Source organism: Meriones unguiculatus, chromosome 10 (genome assembly GCF_030254825.1).
Source record: "Meriones unguiculatus strain TT.TT164.6M chromosome 10, Bangor_MerUng_6.1, whole genome shotgun sequence".
NCBI lineage: Eukaryota > Metazoa > Chordata > Mammalia > Rodentia > Muridae > Meriones > Meriones unguiculatus.
Genome location: NC_083358.1, coordinates 1,887,875 through 1,912,364, shown reverse-complemented (window position 1 = coordinate 1,912,364; position 24,490 = coordinate 1,887,875). Strand labels below are relative to the sequence as shown.

At 51.1% G+C, this 24,490-nt stretch overlaps 1 protein-coding gene across 15 annotated transcripts in view; it reads left to right on the top strand.

Moving 5' to 3' along the window:
* Positions 1–1,268: 1,268 nt before the first annotated feature.
* Pard3 (par-3 family cell polarity regulator) overlaps positions 1,269–24,490 on the top strand; it is a 506,727-nt gene continuing 483,505 nt past the window's right edge. For 6 of the 15 annotated variants that reach the window (XM_060391770.1, XM_060391771.1, XM_060391768.1 and 3 more), the window contains exon 1: positions 1,271–1,508. In XM_060391770.1, coding sequence (XP_060247753.1) covers positions 1,389–1,508 — 120 coding nt within the window. In that variant the 5' untranslated portion in view covers positions 1,271–1,388. Of the gene's footprint in view, positions 1,509–24,490 lie in introns of all 15 variants that reach the window. The other 9 variants (XM_060391776.1, XM_060391775.1, XM_060391778.1 and 6 more) reach the window with 3 other exon arrangements.

Sequence of the window (24,490 nt, the reverse complement as noted above, 5' to 3'; positions counted from 1 at the left end):
GCGGAGGGCACGTGATAGCACCGTGATGGCCAGGACCGGTGGTCACCGGGTGGACGAGAGCAGTCAGAGGGGCGAAAATGTGACGCTTCCTCTGACCTAGAGCGGCAAGGTCAAGGAGAAAGTGCAGGATTCTGAAAAGCCAAGGACTCCTTTGTTGTTTCTTCAGGGTGCGTGCGTGCGTGTGTGTGTGTGTGTATGGTCCGGCCGTCCTCAGCGCCAGCTTGGGGCGCTCAGCTTCTGGGGATCAAAGGCGCTTTAATAAGCCCAGAGACCCTGCCGATCAGCCGCCAAAGTGAGGTAACTGTCTTGTGCGGGCCGAACGCAGGCCAAGGCGACTCTGCTGAAGTTTGCATTGTTTGAAGCCGGCGGTTCACGTCAGCCACGTCGTCCAGGTAGGGCAGAAAGCGCCCGTCCCCTCTCCAGGATCGCTCCCCCTTGTTATCCAGCGCCCTGGAGTTTGCAGATCACCCACTCCCTGTGGAGCCGGGGGTGTGTCATGCCCGAGCCAGCCTGGCGAGGGAATGCCCCGCCGAGAGTAAGCTTCCCTCCGAGCATTCGGACTTGGTTTTTCCGAGGATTTGTTTTCAAGGTTGCTTAGATCGAAGAAGTTTTAAAGAAACAGATGTGTTTGAACTGCGGTTTTAAGTCGTACTTATTTAAACAAGTGGGTCCCCAAGAAACGTGAAGGTAAATAGTGGCCTCAGGAGGAAGTGCCAGGGCGTCCGGGCGTCTCCAGGCTCTCTCGGGAGCAGCCGGTTCCTCTGTGCAGCGAGCAGCGCCGCCGGCCTGCGCGGGACCCGGCGCCAGGGCTGGACACGCGGCCTCGCTGCGGGCGCAGGGACCGGCCCGGGGCTCCCTCGGCGTCGGGTTCCTCCTTCCCCGGGGCGCCCGGGTCTGCGGCGGGGCCCCGAGGGCGGCTCCGGGCTCGCGCTGCCCTCTCCCGGGAGGGGACCCAAAGTCACAAAGAAAGGGAGAGGACGCGGCGGAGGCCCCCGGGGGCGCGGGTGGGGCGGCCCCGCGAGCGGGCAGGCGCAGGGCGCCACGGCCGGCCCGAGGCGGCGAACCCCGCGGCCCGCCCGGCCCCCGCGCCCCGCCCCGCCCCGCGCCTCCTCCCGCCGCCTGCGCGCGGGGCTGTGCGCCCGGCCCGCCGCTGCTCCTCCTCCCGGCCTCGCCGTCCCCTCCCGGAGCCCGGCCGAGCGCAGCGCCACACGGCCCCGGGCCGCCGCCGAGCGAGCGAGCGCGCCGCGGGCACGCCGAGCAGGTGGCCGGAGCCAGGCGGCCGGGGGACAGGCTGGGCGCGCGGCTCGGCGCCGCCGCCTGCCCGCGCTCCTAGCCGCCGGCGCGCCCCGCCAGCAGCGGCCCGGCCGCGCACGGCCAGCGGCGGCGGCATGAAAGTGACCGTGTGCTTCGGGAGGACCCGCGTGGTCGTGCCGTGCGGGGACGGCCGCATGAAAGTTTGCAGCCTCATCCAGCAGGCGGTCACCCGCTACCGCAAGGCGGTGGCCAAGGTGAGCGGCCGGGGCGCGCGGCGGGGCGCGGCGGGGGGAGGAGGAGGCGCGGGGATCAATATGGCGCTGCCCGGAGACGGAGGAGGGCCGGGAGGCGGGGAGAGGAGAGCGCGGCCTGCGGCGCCCCCGGCCCGGACCCCGGCCGCCAAGTTCTCGGCGCGCGCCGCCGGCTGCCAGGGCCGCCCGCCCGGGCCCGGCGCCCCGCGGGTGCCCGCGGCCCAGGACGGGACGGCGCCCCGGAGCCGGCGCGCGCGGGGCTGGGCGCAGCCTGGCGGGGCCTCTGCCCTCCGCCGCGGGCCCCGGCACTCCAGCGCCAGGCCTCTCCCGGAGCAGGCCCGCGCCGGAGGGCCGGCCGCGGAACTTTGGGGGACTGGGAAGAGCTGGGCGACCCGGTCCACGCGGGCCTGCGGGGCCCCTGGGGGCTCCCCGGGCGGCCCGGCCCCGGGCTCCTGCGCCCAGAGCCCCCAGCCTGGACTCGCCCCGGAGTCTGCTGGCTCTGGATCGCCGCCCTCAGCAGCCGGCTGTGCTCGGCCGCGGGGCCGGGCTGCACAGGACCGCGAGCGCGGCGTCTCCGTCCCCCGCCGGACTGCCAGCCCCGACTCCCTGGCCCGCATTCCTCCATCGTGGGTCAGGAGGGGAAGGGCGTTCCGTTCGCTCCTTCTCCCCTCGGTGTTTGACGACGGCCCACGCCGAAGTTTCGCTCCAGCACCTGAGGATATTTCCTTTGTGCGAGAGCGGAATGCGTTCCCGTTGGTATTTCCCGTTGTCTCTTCGGTAGTGGACTGGCCTGCCTCCTGTGACTTCGGATCAAGCCAGAGGGGAAGGTGGCTTTGTCTGCCGAACTTGCCGAATGCTCATGTGGCCTCCATTTTTCTCTGAAATTAAGGGCAAAATGGTCACACCGCTGTTTGGTTTTTAGTCTGTGTTGGGAAGAGAGCATAAGACTGCGCCTCTCAGGGAGCTTTGGGGGTTAGGGTCAGGAATCTGACCCGGGGTCTGCAGATGCGGGGTTCAGCAGCTGCACGGGCTCTTCCGGTTGGTCGGACTCTGTGCTGTAGAGCTGACAAGGGGGGAAATCCTCTTCAACTTCACACTTCGCTGTCTTAAGCATCATTTGTGACTGGCAGTTAGTTGCTGCTTTAATGTTGTAGGGGAATAAATGACCGGGTTGTCTTTGTACTCTGCAGACGAGCATTGCGGGCTGTGAAAGAAAATAAAAATGACAGTGAAGTATGGTGCCGAGAAGCACGCCTAGTTCCAGAGCAGAGAGCACGGCACTGTTGCCCTCTGCTTTGTTGATTTTGTTTGTAAAACTAACCGTGTTTCATGCTGCAAACAGCGGCCAATGGTCGAGTTGCCCGTTGGGTAACACACAGGTAGCTGCTTGACCGAATTACTCATATTTCCGTGCAAACTAAGCGGCTACCATTCCAGGTCAAATAAAGTGTTTACGGTGGTGTGGGTGCTGGGCAATCAAGGGGCCCGTGGGCTTCTTTGTAGAAGATGGACTTTCTAAGTCTTAAGTCAGGCGAGGGCAGCTGTGCTGTGGGAGGTGATGTGTCTGGGGTGCTGGACAGATGGATGGAAGCGCTTGTTGGTAAATGTGGCCTGCTCCTCAATCGACAAGGGCTGTTCCACAGAGAAGGAAGAGGGGTGGGGAAGAGGTCACAGAAAGTAGAAGCTGTAATTAGTTGTGAGCTGGCCGGCAAAGGAAGGAAGGCAGAGGGGTTGTGAAGGAAGGCAGAGGGATTGTGACATTGGAGCTACAGATAAGAGCGTAAAGGATGATTCTCTGGTTTCCAAAAATCTCAGTTTAGGAGTGTGTGTGTGTGTGTGTGTGTGTGTGTAGGCCGGAAGTCATTCTTGAGTGTCTTTCTCAGTCTCTCTTCACATTTTTTTTTGAGTCTTACTGAATGGTGGAATTCAAGGCCAGCTAGGGCTACATAAACTCTTCCCCTAAAAGATAGATCTGGAGTTTAACCATTGGATCACAAGACTTTTGACTCATAAGTGTTCAAACGGTTGGGCTTAGTGACACATAGCTTTAATCCCCGAACTTGGAGGCAGAGGCATGTGTATCTATGTGAGTTCAAGACCAACCTCATCTACGGAGTGAGCTTTGGGCCACCCAAGGCTACATAGTGGGAACCTGTCTCAGGGAAAAACAAAAACAAGAACAAAAAACCTCCACACACAAGCCGAAAAATCAAAACAAACCCAGCAAGGGCTGACTCAGCAGCTCAGAGCACTGGCTGCTCATCCAGAGGACCTGGACTCCCAGCACCCACACGGTGGCTCACAACCACCTGTAACTTTAGATCTAAAGCCCTTCTGGTCTCAGCAAGCTCTGCATGCATGTGTTATACATACATGCAGACAAAACATCCTTACACACAAAGTATACAGTTTAACTTAAACGTAAATGTTAAAAGGCCTAGAGAAGCACCCTCACCCGTTTGTTGCTGTTCCTCTTGGATGGTGGTAGTGGCTGAGGTTGATCTCTAGTCTTTCACACTTCTCAGTCCTTTAGAAGGTGACTAGAAGCAAATGTATCCACATTGCTAGTGCTGCAACTTCTAGTCTCTTATTTCTTCTGCTTAACGAAACAGGATAGACCATGTATGAAGAGCTGGGTGGCTGGGTAGTAGTGAAATCTTGCTTAGGTTGCTAGGTGACAGGAGACAGGATGAGCTCCTACTTGATGGGAAACACGGGCTGGGAGACCATGTTCAGTGTAGGAAAACCCATGAAGCCAAAGGAAACGAGCCGGAAAGAGACCCAGCCAGGTCTTCTGTGCACTTAGCTCTTTGTGGCATGGTGGGGCTCATTTTCTGGTATTCTGTTTGTGTTATTTGAGCCATTTTCTCTGTAGGTTGAACAAATCAATTTCTGGCCAGCAAAATGCTATGTCTTAGCACTAGAAATGCCCTTAAGAAGCCAGGGTCTGATGGCTCACCCTTTGTCATGTGTGATCTATGTGTTTTTCACTAGTGTGAACACATTTTTGTAGTCATGGTGATGGGTGAAAATGGCTGTTTGTCCTCATTTACCCACTGTCATCTCTGTTAGCGGATGCTGTACTAGATGCTGAGAACCAGGCTACATGGATGCTTCTGCTAGGCATGTCCACTTGGAGGACCATTTGTGTCTCTACGCGTGTGCTCAGAGCCTTAGCTTTAAGTGTGGGTTTTATTGAAAGGAAGCTGCGTACTAAATGTCATGTTCTGGGGTGTCGCAGCAGGAGCCACCATTTGCAGCAGAGGCTGGTGGGTATCATGCCATCAGGGCTTTATGCCTCACCATGCTCAGGGCCCTGCTTTCTAACTGAGTAGCTAAGGGACAGAAGCACCTGCTTGGCAGTGGGAGAATTCTGGATCTTCAGGTCTGCAGTGGTGTGAACCTGGAGAGGGTATTGCCATCCTAAAAGTATGACTGGAGTGGAGACATTGGGGTTTTAGAGGCCTGTGTTTGCATCAAGCTGTGGAGGACCGGAAGTGCCAGAGAGACTCTGAGTGTTGGGTAACAGAAGGGACAAGACAAGTAGCTGATTGGATGAGCTTGGCTCAGTTGGAAAGCAAAGCTTCTGTAGACAGAAGGGGCTGATGAGAGTGGGTGGGCTGAATCCCCTCTGCTCAGCTCCCTTCTCCACATGGACTTGGGACCTATCTCAAAAGTGTTGGGAACCCTGTAGAGCCTCTGTTTCCTCATCCCCCTGCAGGATTGGAGTGGGTGTTGAACAGAGGCGAATGTGATTTATTTTGAACCGGATCTGGATGGTAGAAGCTGCTCAGTAGAGAGGGAATCACTGACAGATCTCATCCAAGAACTTTCAGCTTTTCTCTAACCCACAGAGCCTGCTTGGCTTTTCTTCTTTTGCTTAGAGTGTAATTCGGTTGAAGCATGGGTTCACTTAAACCTGCTTGTGCAATGGCGCTATCAGAAGGGCAGGTTGATTCACTGAGCCCGGGAGCAGGGAACGCCAAGGCTGCTCTAAGGGTTTCACATGGGCTGGCTGGGCCTCTTAAGAGTGACTTAGTAGCAACTTGTTTAAAATACAGTGTAAAGGGGAGGAGAGGTGGGCATTGCCCAGGATTCGGTAATCCAAGCACTGAGAGGGAGGGCAGGAGGATTGCTCACAGGTTGTAGGCCAGCTTGTTCTGCAGAGTGAATTTTAGGCCAGTCAGTGAGCATCTCAGAGAATCAAAACTAAATAAAACAACATATGGAGAGGAACTTAAAACAATCTACTTTCTTTTTGATATTACTAATTACTAAATTTTATGAATCAGGGTTTTTATGGATTACCTGGTGGTTGGAATGGATGGGTGCCTGCATGCTTACCAGTGCATGCATGTGTGTGTGAGAGAGACAGAGACAGAGAGACAGAGAGAGAGAGAGAGAGAGAGAGAGAATAAATGCATGACAACATCTTCCAACACGGTTGCAAACTTTCTGGAAACTTGACGGTCGTTACATTGTGGCAGTGATTGAAAGAAGATACAGGCAAGAATTAGACAGGCATTTTATTATTTGCAACTTTTTCTGTCTTTCCAATAGAAAAAAGAAACATAGTTAAAAGGCTGGTTTTAAAAGGCAGCTCTCAGCGTACTCCTCTCTCCTGTAAGGTCTAGTGTCTCTGTGGTGACCTGGCTTTCTTGTGTGTCGTCTCCAGACTCCATGCCCCATGTCCTTGTACTTCTCTGTATTTCCAGGCTCTACTCCTATCGTTCCTATGTCTTCCTCCTGCAATGCCCCCTTCCTCTCTGCAGGCTCCCATCCACCCACAGTGCAGCCCTGTTGGGAGTGTGCTGTGTCCACCTAGCTGTTTGAGGCTCTTTTCTTGGCTTTTCTCCTGAGGACTTCCTGCAGCCTTTGCGGTCTGTAGGACTCAAGGGATGCAGAATGGGGCTGTGGGTCTCTTCCAGGCAAGATGGCTGACACCAGTTAGTGCCTTACCTGAGTCTCACTTGCTCAGCCGTCTGTCACGTGCCATCATCAAGGGTGAGTAAATGGAGTTGAGACTAACACTTCACAAATGCCACATGGGAAGGATCCTTCGGAAGAAGCTGATTACCAGTGCTAGCCTGAAGGCCTTGTGGCTTGTGTTTCTCGTGTGGATTTACAGTGTGTAATCAGAACCGAGGCTGAGAGTGCAGAGTAGAGTTCAGTCTGTCTGTGAGACCAAGCAGAGCTTAGTCCTGGGGTTTACACTGGGTCAGGTTCAAGGCATGTGGCCAAAGCAGTGTGGGAATCTGGCCCTTACTATCCTTAGGCTTGGTCTAGTGCCTCCATTTCTTTCAGTGTGACTCCTTGGGGCTTGGCCAGAAGTGAATGCAAGTGTTTAGGAATTGAGATTCACAGAATGAATCTGGCTGAGGAGAAGCGCTGCTTGGCTCATGGTGAATCTAATTCCTCATGGATGAATTACTTGTTGGAGGTAATGTTTAAAGTCGCACATGGGCCATTAACCTGCAGACAGACTCTCCATCTGTCCTGGGAGGTTCTTCCCTTCCTGTGGTGTGGGATGCATGCTTGTGATGGCAAACACTCGGCAGATGACTCTCTCTCTCTCTCAGGGTTGGGAAGAAATGGGGGAATCTAGGGCAGTAGGTTCTTCTCGTAGGTGATTTTCCACTGGGTGGAGCTGGCAGTTTAGGCACACAGAGCATCTTCCTCCTCCATAGCATCCTCCCTCCCTCCTCCGTAGTTCTGCATTCCTGCCTGCATCTAGGCCAATAGCAGCAAACATGTGGTCAGTCTGTGTGGTCAGTCTGCTAAGCCTTTCTGTTGCCTTTTCTCCTTAACACAGAAAATAGAAAGCCATTTTTGTTGTTGTTGTTGTTTTGATTTTTTTTTTTAATCTTCCTGAGCCAGAGTTCTCCACAGTTCAGGGTACCTCAAACTTGTGATGATCCTCCTGCCTTTGGCTAGAAAATTGCTTTCTTCCTTGCTTGCCTCCCTCCCTCCCTCCCTCCCTCCCTCCCTCCCTCCCTCCCTCCTTCCCTTCTTTATCTTTCTCCTCTTCTTCCTCTTCTTTTAGATAGTGTCTCTCTATGTAGCTCTGACTGCCTTTGAACTCACTATGTAGACCACCTTGACCTTGAACACACAAAAATCCCCCTGCCTCTGCCTCCTACCTGCTGTCTTCTAATTGCTGAGATTGAAGGCCTGTGTAACCAGGCCTGGCCTTTGAGAATCAAATTATAATGAAAATACATGTAACGTTTAGTGATTAAGCAGGAAGGTACCTGAGTGTCCCCTCTGTTTCTATTTTTTTCTGTAAAAGCTTTGTTTGGAAAGATTCTGTGGAGGTGAGGTTCTTTCTTGGGGAAATGCTTCCTTATGCCCGGCTTTCCATCTTTTGGCGATTTACACCATTAAGTAATATTCTCATGCTCATGATGCAGCTAGTTTATTTGGCTGCTTACCCATCCTGAACCCTGTCCTGGGTACGGTCTCCATTACCACATAGAACCAGGTTTGGGGCAGCTTTTGTGTTGAGGCAGGAGAATCAGAAGTTTAGGGTCATCCCCTGGAACAGTGCAAGTTTGACATAGGGAGCTTGAGGCTTCATTGAGTTACACAAACACATCAACACAGCCAGCCTCCTCCTTCTCTGTCGATATTGGCACTCATGAGACTGGCCAACCAACCAACCAAACCCATACTCTCCCTCCTTCTTTGTTCTCTGTCGATAGAATGGAATTTAAGTTCCTCATCTGCATGTTCTAAAATGTCATTAATTTCTTCTCTTAAATTCCTTGATATGTAGATAAGAGGAAAGAAACATTTATATACAAACTTAGACATCAGTGTTCATGGCAGCACTGTTTATAATGACAAGTAGCCTAGCTGACCAGCTGACAAATGCATGAACATGGGCCAAGAAGCAAACAGAGGGACTGAGAAGTGGTTCATTTCTTTAAAGATTTTTAATTATTTATTTTTGTTATTGTTTTTATTATTACTAACTTTTTTTTTTTTTGAGACAGGGTTTCTCTCTATAGCCCTGGCTGTCCTGAAACTTACTTTGTAGACCAGGCTGGGCTCAAACTCACAGAGCTCTTCCTGCCTCTGCCTCCCGAGTGCTGGGATTAAAGGTGTGTGCCACCACTGTACAGCTTATTTTTGTTAATGCTTTTAAGATTAATATAGTCTTTGTGTGTGAGTGTTTGCCTGTACGTATATATGTCTATACACCATGTGTGTCTTGCTGTTGGATCCCTTGGAATGGGGTTATGGATGGTTGTGAATTGCAGTATGAATTCTGTGAAATGAACCCAGGTCCTTCTCAAAAGCAGCTAGTTCCCTTAACCATTGAGCCATCTCTGAAGCACTATCTTTCTAACCCCAACTGTGTACTTTAAATAGTCAATTTTTATGGTTTGTGATTATATCTCAATAAAGATGTTAAAAATAGATTACATAAGCCAGTATGAATAAGATTCCATTTTTAGGTACTTTATAGTTCTGAGAATCCCATAAAACATGTCTTTGTGTGTCAAAGATAACCAAATTCCCCAATTGAAAATGATTTTTTTAGAGATTTTTGAATACTGTGCACTAAATTAATTCTACCTCCTTGGGCCTGTGTTGTAATCATGCTAACTGTCCTCCGGGGAAGCTCTTCCCTGGTGAACGGCTGTGTCCCATGTACCCTTTCCCCTTACCCCTCTGATGGCTCCCCAGCTGCCTTTGTGGGGTAGAAATTGACTGGGCGTCTCAAAGATGTGTGACGGAAGAGCTTTCTGTGTGTTTGCTGTTGGCCCTCAGTAGCTCCCCCTTCTCATGCTCACCTCACGTTGTTTGATGCTGGGCAGCTCCAGTTTCAACCATGAGCTCCACCAGCATTTCCAGGGTTTAGGGCTGGTCATCACACTCCTGGATTACCAGGCAAGCGTGTCACACTCGGGCCCTGCCAGGAGCAGGCAGGGTCTCAGGAGTGCTGCAGGAGTCTGCTGCCTCTGAGTTGCCCTCTTGGACACGTGCTGGGGGAGTCAGATTAACTGTAGCTTAGGCTAGTGTGTCCTCAGAACTCACTGTAGTGAGATGTGAGTCTTTAAAGGTGAATCACATGCTCTGAGGTGGCTTTCTCCAACTGTTCTCTTTGTGAGTTTCGATTTAGTATTTGCTACTACCAACTGCTGACTGGGTGCTGTATGTATCTGTATGTGGATACATATATGAGGCAACATTTTCATTGTGTATAACTAGAAGTGGTTTAGCAATGCCAGAGCGGTGGTTTTCTCACTCTTTGTGTTCTACTTTCAAATATTGCAAAGATTGTGTAATTTTTCTGCTTGTATTTGTTTTGCATCTGTTGTTTATCACAGGCATTGTGGTTCAGAAAAGGCCTTTTTAAGATTTTCTACAGTAAAAATTAATGTTTCTGTATACCTAACAAAATAACTCACTATTCATCCTGAAAACCAGAAATGGCCAGCTCATCAAAATATGAAAGTATTAACAATTAAGAACCACAAATCGTGAGGTGCTGGTTTTGTGTAGGTGGTTGATATAAGAACAGGCTTTGTCTTTTAATTGTTTTTTGTTTAAAATAAATGGAAATTGGCAGCTCTTCCTTGCATGTCTTTTAATTTTTATTCCTAAGTCCACTATTAAGCCTATTTTTAAAATGTAAGTTCTTTTCCAGGAACCATTTCCCTGTCCTACAAAGGCATTTCAGATGTATAATTTATAATTCTGAACCCCAGTGTGCAGCGTCATTGTGAGTGATGGTGAGCAGATTCCTGCTCAGCAGGTTATCCTTCAGCTGAGAGTCCTCTTACTGCAGAGAGGAGAGGGAGGCAGAGCCTCATGCAGGACGTGACTAAGTACACCGAGGCTTTATGTAGGATTCGGGATCTTCATCACTTGGTTGAAGTTCCCCAAAAATCGAGAAGCCACAGTGTGAGGGTGCGTCATCACCACCATCAGCTGCACCCGGAAGCTGGGTGTGCCAGCGTTCAAGTCCCTGGAGTGAGGATGGCACATCCCACACGGTTTTAATTTTTCTCACGGAAACTTGGAATGCTGATTAACCACTGAACATTCTGTGCTGTTATTTGACTGTTCTTGTTTTATGATTTACTGACGACAACACAGACATCTGCAAAACATAGGCCACCGAAACTGGAAAGTCTAGCGAGGGTGCTCCCTTGCTAAGTAGCAGGCACGCCAGAGTGACGAAGGGCTAGGGTGATCTTGGGTGTTCAGTGCTCCCTGTCCTATTGGGTTGCTGCTGGGGAGCAAAGAGAATGATCTCTCTCTCTCTCTCTCTCTCACTGCTGATGGAGTGATTGTGTGTTGGGTGTTGAGCCCAAACTAGTTAGGCAGCCACTAAGCTGCTCCCAAACACTGTGAGAAGTTGACGGAGTTGCTGTTACCTGACATCACTGTTGCTCAGTTTTGCTAAGATGGTCACTGGTAGGTAGGACCACTTTCTTGAGCCTCAGTTTCTTCTGCTCCTGATTAGAACTAGGTGTGGCCAGTTGTGTGTGTGTGTGATGTAAATAGCCTTCCCCATAAAATCATCTAGGAAACACTCATGTTGCAGTGGTCAGCTGAGGCTGCAGAGCTGTTGTTCCTAAAGGAAGTGCTTCCCTAGTTTGTAGTTTGGCTGTGTGGCCCCTCCTACCAGTGTGAACCTGTTTTTCTGTCTGTGGCTGGTGGGGCTGTCTTTCTTGGGCTTTCACGAAGACTAAGTGATTCTATATCATCTCCTCGCTGGGTAATAATAGTCTTAGGACTAGTGGCTCTTCTTCCTCCTCTAAGTTTTAATTATTGGCTAGACCCACTTGATTTACTATATCAAGTGTTGTTTCTCAAGACAGTCTGCTAAAGAATCAGTTTTTCTTCTAGAACTTTTATAGACATTCAAGTTTTGGTATGTCAGTCATTGGAAAAGGAGAAAAACAATCCTAGGCCCAACAATGACCAGACTACAGGTGATTACTCGGCTCCCTGGTCTTACCTTGCTTTTGTTTGTGTTTTTGCAGGGAGCAGCTGGGTGTAGAGCACAGTGGCTCATCTCTTGTATGCTGTGCTTTATGCTACTCTTCCACTGAGTTCCTCTCCTGGCCCTGTGCAGGGTTTTCCATTAACCCTTGCTATTTTCTACAGCAGCGGAAGTGGCCATGCTGCTGTGTTAAAGGAAATTGACTAATATTTTTACCAAGGTAGCTTTCTTTGATAAAACACCCACTGACCGCCGTGGCTCATTCAGAGGCTGGAACTGAAGGGAGCCCGCAGAGCAGGGCCAGCCTTCTCCAAGCTTGCTCAACTTGTTTTCTTACACAACGCAGGACCACCTGCCCAGGGCAGCCGCCGCCCACAGGGGGTTGGGCCCGCTCACATTAATCATTAATCAAGACAGCGTCCCACAGCCAATCTGATGCAGGCAGTTCCTATTCCCAGGTGACTGGAGTTTATGTCAACTCGGTGGCAACTAATCAGCATGCATTCCTTTGCTCTTTTTGACTTATTTGTTTTCCCAGCTCTTTGTGGGGCAGTAGAAACTTTGCTAGTTCGGCCTCCCCTGTCATCTCCATTAGGTATGACCTCTTATGTCCAGTTGCTGCCTCTGCACACAGTGTAGGCCCCGCCTGAACCCGCTCTGTCCCCGAGCTGTCTGCCCGGCCTCTGCTTTCCCTGCTGGCACTGGCAGCATGGCGGCCTGTTTTGAGGTCATCCTCTTCAATTCTGCTCCTTCTCTCTGGGCACCAAGAACATTCTGACCATTCAGCCTGCCATGGTTTGTCCTCCACTGAGCTTATGCAGAGATTTAATACATCGGTGTTTCCAGGCAGGGCCTTCAGGGAACAGACTTGGATTCCAACCAGCCATAGTGGTCAGGGTCAGGGCCTGATTGACTGGATGGGCGTTTCTCCTTATTTGATAGTTTAAAGATGGAGACTCATGAAGCTCAGGGTGGCCTCAAAGAGCCTGTGTAGCTGAGTGTGTCCTTGAGTTTCTGGTCTTCCTGCCGGCATCTCTGTGTTTGAATTGCTCCCATACCTGGTTCACAGGTTGCAGGCAGGGAAGGTGGGCCTTGGGGGCTGCGCACACTACCAACTGAGCTTCGTCCCAGCTCTCCTGGAGCATTTTGAAAGGCGTCAAAACTGTATTTTGACTTAAAAAAAGGCCAAAAGTAGGAACCGTGAATGTAACTTTGTACTATGAGCAAGGCTTCTAAAGAGCTAGACTCCTTGGCTGTTCTGAGACCTCTCTGGGAAAAGAAGTCGCCCGTGCCGTGATGAAATGGGAAGGGAGACATTTTGTCGCCTCTCTAACCTTTAGCATATAACGCAGATGCCCGTAACCCTTCTTACTCTTCTGTGAACCTCAAGATAGTGATTTTGAACAGCTAAACCAGCACACAGGAACTCAGAACATCTTTTGCTTGTATAGTAGTCATAAGAGCTGACAGATTGATGCACCTTTTAATACTTTTAATACTTAGTTCAGCCATAGGCACCCATTGTCAATCACCTCTTGACTTCACCCAAGAACTGACCTATTTATCCTATGGGAAACAGGGAGTGGCATCTTGAGGGTGTGGTGGACTGGGGCAAAGCAGGAAGGGTTAGGTTAGACTTAGAGTCATGGGCACATGGCTTTGTGTTCAAGAGTCCATCTATCCGTCTATCTGCTCTGGAGCCCAGCATGAACTTCTGACTCTAAGGACCTTCATGGCTTATTAATTAAAACAGTGCTTCCTTCTGCCCTCCCCTGTGCTCAGCAGGTTGCTAAGCAGTGATTAGAGGAATAAGCTGCTCAGCTGGGCAGTGTTATTTTCATTCTCATCTCTTTCAGCATTTCTTCATAAACAGTTTTGCACAGGAAGTACACTGAAATAGAAAACTTTAGCTTTTTTTTTAAAGAGAGTCCTGAAGATGGAACTTCTTATGTGTTTCTGATCTCCTTTGTTTTTGTGCTTTGCTAAGAACATGATGAACACATATTTGATAGATGCAATGGTAGAAGCTGCGCATGGCAGAACATACCTGTTCCAGCATATGGGAGGCAGAGGCAGGAGGATTACTACAGTGTAGAGCTGGCCTAATCTACGTAGTGAGTCCCAGCCCAGGTGAGGCTCAACAGATCGAAAATCTGAAAGCAAGCCTGTAGCGAAATAACTGGCGGGTTTTTTGACATCATAATCTGCGGTGATACAGGTGGTTTAGGTTTCTTTCCCCGCTAATGGGAAGCTGCTTTCAAGGATTGCTACCCAATCTTTGCTCTTGCTGTAACAAAGCCCCTTAGCTTTCACCAGAGTGTGGTACTGGGCGTGAGTCACTTGCCCGTCAACTTGGGGAGATGTTGGGGAAGGGCCTTCCAAACAGGTACCCATCATCTTGCTCAGGACCAGTTTATTCCAGGGGCCTTTTAGGGGGGTGGGAGCGTCTCTGTGGAGACGCTGGGAAGCCAGAGAGCGGTCATTTTCAGGAGCCGTGGCGACTGTGCCGCAGGAACAGCAGCATGCCTTACCTGCACCTCGACTTCCCCAGGGAGCAGCCTGTGATCCACGGACAGTTTGAAAGGCTGCACCCTGAGTCTCCTGCTCCAGAGCCTCACGCTCTGAGATTTTCCCTGCTCGGGACTCACTGTGCGGCCACACGCTGTAGGTCCCTGCAGTTCTGCAGAATACCCCAGGAGTCTGTGTTTGTCCGTCTTTTACACTTGCTTGAGTGACTTTCAGATTCTGGGAATAAGTGCACTTTTGCTGCTGAGGATCTGCAGGCTGTCAAAGCCTCTGATTACTTAGCAGTGGACGCTGGGCCAGCAGAAGCGCATTGCTTAGAGCCGAGGCATCTTGACCCTCTTATTTCAGAGTCTGCGTTTGATATAGACTGGCAAGTGGTGCCCGAGCAGTTAGAACCCAGCCGCTGCACTGCCTGAGTTTTAAAGACCGCTTCCTGTGCTACACACAGAGAAGGAGGCTGGTCTCCGAGTCAGGCCTGGGTTCCAGCAGTCCTGCAACGCTCATGCGGGTTCCAGGGCAATCAGAATGAAGAGTGGGCTGGTCCGTGCCAGGCTGTGGCTCTCTCAGGTGATTGGATTTTGGGATGTAGGGTTCAAGCTGCCTATTGCTGGTGTTGGATTGTCCAGTCCGCCAATGGGAGTCAGGAACTCAGGGCTAGTTTCTGAATGGCGATTGCCCACACTACATTGTCCTGTCACTACGCTTTCCTGCCTGATAATATTACTGGTTTTTATTTATGAAAAAGATTGGTAGCACATGTGTTAAATACTCTGCTTTGATTATGAATTCTTTAAAAGTTTATTTATTTGTTTGTTTGTTTAGTGTGCCTGTGCTTGTGTGCATGTACTGAATATAGAATCAAACATCCTTTTTATTGAGATGTGTCTTGTTTTAAACTTGCCCTTGTTTTGATGTAGGCAAGGGTTGTAAAATATATGTACCGCCTGTTTGAAGTGGACCAACATAAGTAGCCTGTTTACATATTTCATGAGCCAACAACCTGACAGCTTTCCCAGGCTACATGCTTGAGAGAGAGAGAGAGATAATGATAATAATAGCTTAGGTTTATGTGGCATCTTTCTCAGAGAGGTTCAAAGCAGCTGAGCCACTCGAGACTTCATTATGACAGTGTGCTGTGGGGTAAGTGATCTGCAGCGCCCCTCAGGTGCCTGGACAGACGAGGGCTGTGATGATTTCATCCGTCCACTAGCGAGCAGCGCAGAGTCGTGCTGAAACACTGTGGACAGCCGAGAACTCTGGCACCTTCTTCCCTTTTCTAGGTGCAGCTGTGTAAATGGCGGTACTGCCTGGACCGTAGGGGCTATGTCTGCTCTAGAGCATTGGCCAGAGCTTCCTTCACACGTCTCCCAGGCTGCCGTATCCTCCCTTTTATTTGGCTTGTTCTGCTGCTTCCCTCTGCCCTTCCTCCTGCCCCTCTGTGGTGTTGTGTGGGGTCACTCTTGCAGCCACCCTCATGAAGAGTCCATAGAATTCTGCAGCTATTTGTGCTGACAGTGCGGCCTGGTTTGCTGCATTGTGGCATCCGCACATCACTGTAAAGTGTCAGCAGACACATTTCATAGGGAACCAGGCTCTGACCTGCAGGGCTCTGAACTGCAGGGCTCTGACTGGTACAGGTGGTAATTAAGCCTGAGAGGACAGCGAGGAACATGCTTCACGTACAGCGAGGAACATGCTTCACGTACAGCGAGGGGCATGCTTCACGTACAGCGAGGAGCATGCTTCACGTACAGCGAGGAACATGCTTCACATACAGCGAGGGGCATGCTTCACGTACAGCGAGGAACATGCTTCAGGTACAGCGAGGGGCATGCTTCACGTACAGCGAGGGGCATGCTTCACGTACAGCGAGGGGCATGCTTCACGTACAGCGAGGGGCATGCTTCACGTACAGCGAGGGGCATGCTTCACGTACAGCGAGGAACATGCTTCACGTACAGCGAGGAGCATGCTTCACGTACAGCGAGGAACATGCTTCAGGTACAGCGAGGGGCATGCTTCACGTACAGCGAGGGGCATGCTTCGCGTACAGCGAGGGGCATGCTTCGCGTACAGCGAGGGGCATGCTTCAGGTACAGCGAGGGGCATGCTTCACGTACAGCGAGGGGCATGCTTCGCGTACAGCGAGGGGCATGCTTCGCGTACAGCGAGGGGCATGCTTCACGTACAGCGAGGGGCATGCTTCAGGTACAGCGAGGGGCATGCTTCACGTACAGCGAGGGGCATGCTTCACGTACAGCGAGGGGCATGCTTCGCGTACAGCGAGGGGCATGCTTCACGTACAGCGAGGGGCATGCTTCACGTACAGCGAGGGGCATGCTTCAGGTACAGCGAGGGGCATGCTTCACGTACAGCGAGGGGCATGCTTCACGTACAGCGAGGGGCATGCTTCAGGTACAGCGAGGGGCATGCTTCAGGTACAGCGAGGGGCATGCTTCACGTACAGCGAGGGGCATGCTTCGCGTGCAGCATGGAGTTGGTGACATGCTGTAGGAATGTGCGGCTGCATTCCAGGCGTGTTTAAACTGAACTTGCTGCTAGACTCATTAGCTCACCATTAGTTCATATGTATGCATATATACCACACATATATCTTATATACACATGCTGGGAATTGAACCTAGGGCTTTTATGCATCCTTGTAATTGTAGTACCAGCAAGCTAGCTCTTAGCCTTCCCTCCTTCCCTTCCTTTTCCTCCCTTCCTCCATTCTCCCCTCCCCCTCCATTCCTTCTACTCTTTTCATAATTGTTAAAGGCTGTGGACTGTATTCTGTAACCTGCAGCCCCACTCCAGACTGAAATGTGCCTTTTAGAGGGAGGAAGGGGCTCAGGAAACTAAGGAAACCTACCAAATTAGAAGTGTCAGGAAGTTATTCAGCTCTCCGCACAGTTACACAGCAGCAAACAGTTGGTGGGGGCAGGGAGCTCCAGGGTGAAGCTCTGCCAAGCTGTCCCTGTGCTGCGGTGGGCTTTGTGGCGATGCGGCCGCCTGTCAGTCCTCCTGTGGCGATGCCGCCGCCCGTCAGTCCTCCATGCTCTTATGCGACTCCCCATAAACCCAGTGGTTCATCAGCCTACACTCAGCTGGAATCATTTCTTTGTTCTGTTGCCAGTGCCCCGTCTGTGATGAGTAGATGTTTGTTGACGCCTCTCTAGAACAGTCACACAATGGAAATTGTGAGCCACCGTGTGGGAATTGAACTCAGGACCTCTGGAAGAGCAGACAGTGCTCTTCACTGCTGAGCTGTCTCTCCAGACCCCAATAAAGGCAGTGGAAACTGGACAAGCAGGGAGAACAGTAAGGAGTCCCCATGTGTCCAGCAACCAGCATTTTGGTGCCTGTGAGCTCCTGAGTGAGAGAAGGCCGTGTGTACGTTTGCACCCTGAAGTGTGCCAGTGGGTGCGGGGCTGTGCCGAGCCACCTCCGTAGCCCCTTCTCATTTCTCCCCAAGGAGCTGGAACACTGCTTCCGTGTGCCCCCTTCAGCGGAGCTCAGCACTGCCCGCGCCCTCGGCCGTCTGGGCCTGCAGTGGCTGACCGTCTTTCCACGCTGCTGCTGAAACCGCGTTTTTCATTTCCCGCCTCAGCAGAGGACTGTGCACTGAGGGCAGGCACGGCTGTGGCTTTGTGGAGCTGTTTTTGATTCTGTGACGCTAACTGTCCAAACGTATGCACACACCTATGCGCGCACCTCTCAGGGCCTGCCGGTCTGTGCGTCCGTGTACCCGTGTGCCTGTGAATGTGCACGTGGGTCTGCGTGTATTGTGGGGGCTCTGCCACCATGTTGCTACGAAGCCATTTCCCAGTGCTGACAGACTTACTTCACAGTCACAGGCTTTCAAGTGTCTCTGAGGTGATCGTCGACCCTGTTGTGAAACTGCGTGGAATACAGAAATAGTCAGTTTTGGAATGACTCATAAATCTTAAAAATCCGTTCCTATTGAGATACTTAGAATTTTCTGGAGTGTGTGTGTGTGTGTCTGCGTGTGAACTCTGAGGCAGAGCTTGCCAACTTTTTCACTGGTCTTTGTTATCTCTGTGGTAACTTTTCACCCTGCTTCATTTGAAGGAAGGCGTGTGTTCTTTCCCCTCGCTGCTGCCTCGCTTTTGCTCTGCTTGGGCCACTGTGAGCGTGAATGCTGGCTGACTGTGACAACAGAGAGTGTTGAAATCAGGATGAGGACGAGATCCGCAGCCAGCAGGAGGCTGGACTGTTGGGGTTTTGAGTCGGTGCTCCTCCGTGCCGTTGGCAGTGGAAAGATGCCTGTTTCCCCTTGCCTGCATCGGGGCTGCGCACGCCTCCTCAGGGGCCTGACTGACTGGGAAATTAGCACTAGCCCAGGAGTGAGCAACAACTCAGAATCGTGCTCCCTTTAAACAATCCCCTCTACAGTTGGTTTTCTTGGATTTTGTTTGAGGATTCTGTTCCTTTCTGCGGTGGAAGTGGCAGACGCTCATGCTGGATTCCAGGCCTCAGAGCTGGTGCTGTCTTGAGCGTGCATCTGTGACAACCAAGGCAGCTTCCAATGCTCATAGCTGCATGCTTCACCCTCAGGTGGAAGTTAGCGCTCCAGAGCCCAGGATTTCGCCAGAAGTATCCAAGCTGGATACTTTTGAAGAAAATATTATTAATTAATTTAGTGTGTGTGTGTGTGTGTGTGTGTGTGTGTGTAGCAGTTTACAGAACTCAAAAGAAAGCATTGGAACTCTGGAACTGTGGTTTTGAGCCACCGTGTGGGTGCTGGGGACCAAACCTGGGTCCTCTGTTAAACCAGCCAGTGCTCCTAACCTCTCCAGCCCAGGTATTTCTTATAATAAAGCAAGTATCTTTTGTATGAAGTTAGGACGTCCAGGCGATTTCAAAGAGGCGTGGAAGGCATGAGCAGCTCAGAGCAGCTTTAAGTCTAGTCTTTCCGTGTGCTTGTGGACATGTGTGGGGTGTTAGGGGAGCCGGTCTGGACACTCCCCCAGCCCACACAGTCCCACACAGCCCACACAGCTCCACACAGCCCCACACAGCCCCATACAGCCCACACAGTCCCACACAGTCCCACACAGCCCCACACAGCCCCACACAGGATTTTTAAATGGTCAATGGCACGACACACATGTGCTTCTTTCTGCTTGCTCTGCTTAACACGTTAGCATCCCCTGTGTCCCGGGCTCTTTTCAGGGCGATTGAAAAAGGCCATGCAGCATTTCACTGTGTGGATATTGAAACTGGAAATTTAGTTTATTTCCTAATTTTCACAACATATGTGCTGTGCATGTACACTTGCCCAGTGCGGCATGAATGTGTGTGTGTGTGTGTGTGTGTGTGTGTGTGCATGCGTGTGTGCATGTGTGCATGTGCTCATGTGCTTCAGTTTGTGTGTGGAGGTCAAAGGACAATTTCCAGTTGTGTCTGCCCTTCAGCCATGCCTGCCAGGACCAGAACTTGGTCGGGTTTTCAGGTCAGGCGGTGCTGTGACCTGCTGATCGATCTCACTGGAATTTTCATGTCAGAGCTGGGCAGGCCTCAAGCCTGTGAGGTAGAACTTGGAATGCTGAGGCAGGGCGATGTGGGCTTGAAGCCACCCAGCAGTTTCCAGGCTACCCTGAATCTCACATAGAGAGCTTGTCTCAGAAAGCAAAACAAAGACAAAAGAAGTCAAAAATGTTCTCTAGCAGAGATTATCTAAACTCTCTGAGATAGGGTTGCAGAGCAGGAAGTCAGGGTCTCCCCTCTGCGGCTTCAGGGGTTGATATTAGCCCCATTCTATCTGTGCAAACTGGTCTGCAAGGGCGGTTGCATGCTGCCTCTGCTTGGATCCCTCCAGTGACACCATCCCACTGCTCGGGATGCGAGACCCTGACCGAACCTCCAGTCACCCTTGACACTGACCCCTTGACAGTTGAATGGAAGGCAGAGTGGCCCTCGCTCACCCAGGGCTTGGCTTCTGTGTTGTCAGCTTCTTGCAGTCAGTCATGAAAATATTAAGTGGAAAATCCCAGGGCTGAGAATGTGGCTCCCTGGCTTGCACGAGGCCCTGGCTTACACCCCTGGCTTCACGTACCTTGCATGGCTGTACACACCTGTATTCCCAGCACCAGGGAAGCGCAGGCTGAGGCATCAATCATTTACCGTCATCCTCCTCAGCTGCGCAGGAGAGTTTGAGACCCGCCTGGGCTGTGTGCGGGCCTACCTCAAAACCCAAACCCTCACCCACAACATTCTGAGTTGCACGTTGTCCTCAGGAAGTGTTATGAATCGCTGCTGTGCTAGGTGTGTGCCCCGTGCTGGGGTATTTAGATGCCCGAGGCCGCTCTGTCAGGAACGGTGGTGCTGATGGCATGTCAGGTTTGTGTTAGTGAAGAAACCTGCAGATGTGTAGATCGGAAAGGCTCTAAGTCTAACCTTCTGGGCATTTAGAGCATCTACAGTGCGTTGCCGTGTCAGGAGCGGGGCAGGACCTGGTGGAGAGCTGCCCCCCCAAGGCTGGAAGGTGCGCTTCATTTCCTCCTAGTCCCCAGCTGCGCTGACTACCTGTGGCTATAGTAACTGTCACCTGTGGTTCGCAAAGTCCTCTGCCCACCTTTGTGGTAGTAGCAGCCATAAAGTTACTCAGGATGGGAGAGGACTTGGCCATCGATCCCTGCTAGCCTGCGTGTGGCCTCTCCTTACAAGGCCCTTCTGCTGAAAACACAGAGTTTTAAAGCCCTGCGGTTTTCTTTCTCTGGCTGTTCCAGCAGCAGCCTGTCAACCTAGAGGCGATGGGTCTGAGCTGTGACTAGAACACAGCAGTGACAGCCATCTTTGCTGGGGACCTGGTGCCTGTAACGGATGCTTGCAGCCTGGAGCCTCCCCAGAGCCCCAGGGGAAGCGTGGAGGGGAAGGTGAGCCGTCACACAGCACTGACTGGTGCTGTCACCGCCATGTGGTAGACAGGAAGAGATGTGCATTGTGAAGAGAGAGGCCTGAGATGCCCCCTCCCCACCAGGGCTGACAGTTGGCTCGGTGTAAAAGCATTTGTTCTTGCCTCCAACCAGCAGCAGAGTGAAACAGATGCTGAGACCCACAGCCGAACAGTAGGCAGACCTAGGGGAGTTTGTGGAGGAGTGTGGCTAAGGATAGAAGGTCCCGGAGGAGACAAAAACCCCTCAGGAAGACCCACAGTGTCAAGTAACTTAGGCCCATAGCGGCTTACAGAGACTGAGGCACCAACCAAAGAGCATGCATGGACTGGATCTCGGCCCATGACACACATGGAACTGATAGGCAGCTTGGTCCTCATGTGAGTCGCCTAGCAACAAGGAGCACGTGGGTCATATCAGACATGGACTCTGTTGCCTGCTTTAGACCACTCCCCCTAGCTGGGCTGCCTCGGCCGGCCTCATTAGAAGTCCTGTAGAAGTCCTGATGTGACGTGATGGGTGGGGTTGGTTTATGGGGTAGGGCTGTTCCCCTTTCCTGAGAAGGGGATGGGGGGGACAGAGGAAGAGGATGGGAGGGTGTTACCGGGAGGAGAGGAGGGTGTGTGTGTGATCGGGATGTGAAATGACTAAATGAATAAATTTATTAAAAAAGGAGCACTTGTTCCTGCACAGGACTTGGGTTTGATTTTCAGTGCCCACGTGGAGGCCCACCGCCTCCGTGGGCACCAGGCATACATGCGGTGCACAGATGTACACGATGGCAAAACACACAAAGTGATAAGATAAACCTAAAAAATTGTGAAAGGAATACTTCTTTCACAAAAGTTTTTCTTTGCAAAAATGGTGTGCTGTTTAATAGGGCTTGTAAATGCTTTCTCTTGGAGATTAGCTGGGGAGTATGTATCTCACAATTCGTAAGCTGTGTGACATTGGGACGCAGATTTATGTTTCCGGGGCTTGCAAAGGCCCAGCTTTGTGGAATAGGCTGGGTTGTGGGGGTTTGAAGAACCACCATTTTCCACAGGACAAGGCCATTCACCTGTGTGCTGCGTCACGGCTGACGGTGCTAAGAGGAGCTATGCTTGCTGCCCTCCTTGAGAACCCTTCCCGGCCCATCCAAAGCCCCGAGCGCGAGCTTCCCTGCGGCCACTTGACTCATAATTGTTTTTCTAAATTAATTGGAACAAGCTCCAGTATCCACTTAGCTTCCAGCAGTTCCAAGGCAAGGGGACATTTAGATGTAGATTAGGTTTTTCACACTCACTTACTCACTTTCTTTTCCTTTCCAAATCCCCCTACCCATGTGTGTGTGTGTGTGTGTGTGTGTGTGTGTGTGTGGTGTGTGAGTATGCATGTGTGTAGGTTAGAGGGCAGTCTTGGGTGTCAGTCCTCTCTTGGCCCAGCTGGCCCGCCCCGAGCTTTCTTTGCTGTTTCTGCCTCTGCCTCATCCAGAAGTTCTGGAACTGTGGCCATGGCTGCTGCAGCCAGGTTCTCCAAACTTACACTATCTCACTCGCAGCTGGACTTTGCCCAATGGCCTTTCTCCTCGTACTTATCTCGGTTTCTGACACCCACTCTCTCCTTCCACCCTGGACTGGAACCTGAGCTCCTGCCTGGCACTTAACTCTCAAAGATGATACTGAGCAGTGAGAGCTAGGATATTACTTGGGTAAAGTGGTTAAGACAAGCTTTGCACCAGAGAACCTGGACAGTGGGCATCGCAGCCCCCAGAGCTGGAATTGTAGGCAGTTGTGAGCCACCTAATATGGCTGCTGAGAGCCAACATGGTTCTGCAATAAGAGCAGTAAGTGCTCTGAGCCATCTCACCGGCTCTGAGGGATGTACAGACAGGCTAGAAAAGTACTCAATACCACACTTGACAAACGAAATAAAATGTCAGACTTGGAATTAATTTACTGCCTTTGGAAAAGCCCATGGCTGTGTTTTCACAGGACTGACATTTTTATTTCAGAAGAGTGTCTTTAGTGAGTGAGAAAGAGAACGGCTATGTCTGTCTTGCTGGGCTTTGTGCACTCCCAACATTCCAGGTTCTGGGTAGTTCCCGGCTACCCCGGATCTTCAGCAGTGGCTTCCCTCATAGAGCAGAGCCATTTACGACAGACAGCACCCCAGTCGGCACAGGGCCTCTCTCATGGCAGCCTGTGGCCTATGGAACATTTCTCTGGGCAGGAGAACCTGCTGTTTCATTGTCTGTTGTGCATACATTCACAGAAAATCCCAGGTCACCGTGTACACTGTATCCACAGGAGACCCTGGCCTCGATTCATGGCATATCATTCTCGCATTCATAGGACTTCCCGAGCTCTGTTTCATGTGTGTCAGGCATGTGTTCACAGGGGACCCTGGCCTCGATTCATGGCATATCATTCATGCATTCAAGGACTTCGCGAGCTCTGTTTCATGTGTGTCAGGCGTGTGTTCACAGGAGACCCTGGTTTTGTTTCACAGTATATCACATCCACAGGAAGCGTTTTATTGCATATAATGTGTGTATCCACAGGAGACCCTGGCTGTATTTCATTGTATATCATGCATGCTAGGAAAGCACTTTACCAACTGAGTAACAGCCCCAGTCCTGTTAAAAACAAGCAAACCATGCTGAGGTCTGAGGATTCTGTTTATTCTGCTTCATTTCTCCAAACGTGGAAATTGCCTGAAAAAAATCAACAGAAAGAGAATGGGAAATGACTGAGTGGACAGGAAACGCCACCCCTTACCAAGCCGTTAAGCTCATGTAAGGAGCATGAGGTCACAGGAGCAAGTGAAATCCAACGGTTCCCTCCTTCAAGAATGTCTCAGTCACTGGAGAGGGAGCCAACCGTGAAGCCGGGAAGCCCCACCACGATTCCTGCCTTTGGTTTGTGCATAAATGTGCTCACGTGGGCCAGGTAGGGAAGGCCCCACTCCCCAGAGACCCACAGGTTCCCCTGGATACCTAGCACGGACTGAGAAGCGCAGAAGGTGCGCTTGAGTCAATGGAAACATGTCCTCATCCATAGGAAACCCTGAGTTGCCTTTGTGTTATCGTAGCGGTGTAAAAACACGATCTGTGACTTAGCACGGACACTGAATGTCAGCTTATTCTTGTTCTTGCTGTTGTGGGTGCTGTTTTCACAGTTCCTGTTACAGTTGTATTGTGTCTTCCATCTGGACTGATTATTGTCTTTTGTTGGTTTAGAAGTCTTGCTTCACACACAGAATCAGAACAGAAAAATAACAGTAATTACTCTCTCCGCTATTGTTCTTAAGACGTACAGCTTTTGTAAAAACTTTTAGGAGATTAGGAGTGTGCTGTTGGCTCAGGGGATAGATTAGGCATGAGACCAAAGCTTAAGTTTCTCCATCCCAATGAGTTTATTAATGACTCCCAGCAGACTTTTCACTGCAGAGCCGGATTTCCTCCCATTGTGTGTCCTGGTGACCTCTGAAAAATAACTCTGTAGCTCAGGGTGCGTGTGACACCTTTCTGATTATGGGCTTGTAATAATGAGACGTTTATCCTTGAAAATACTGCCAACAAAATTTTATTACTAGGGTAA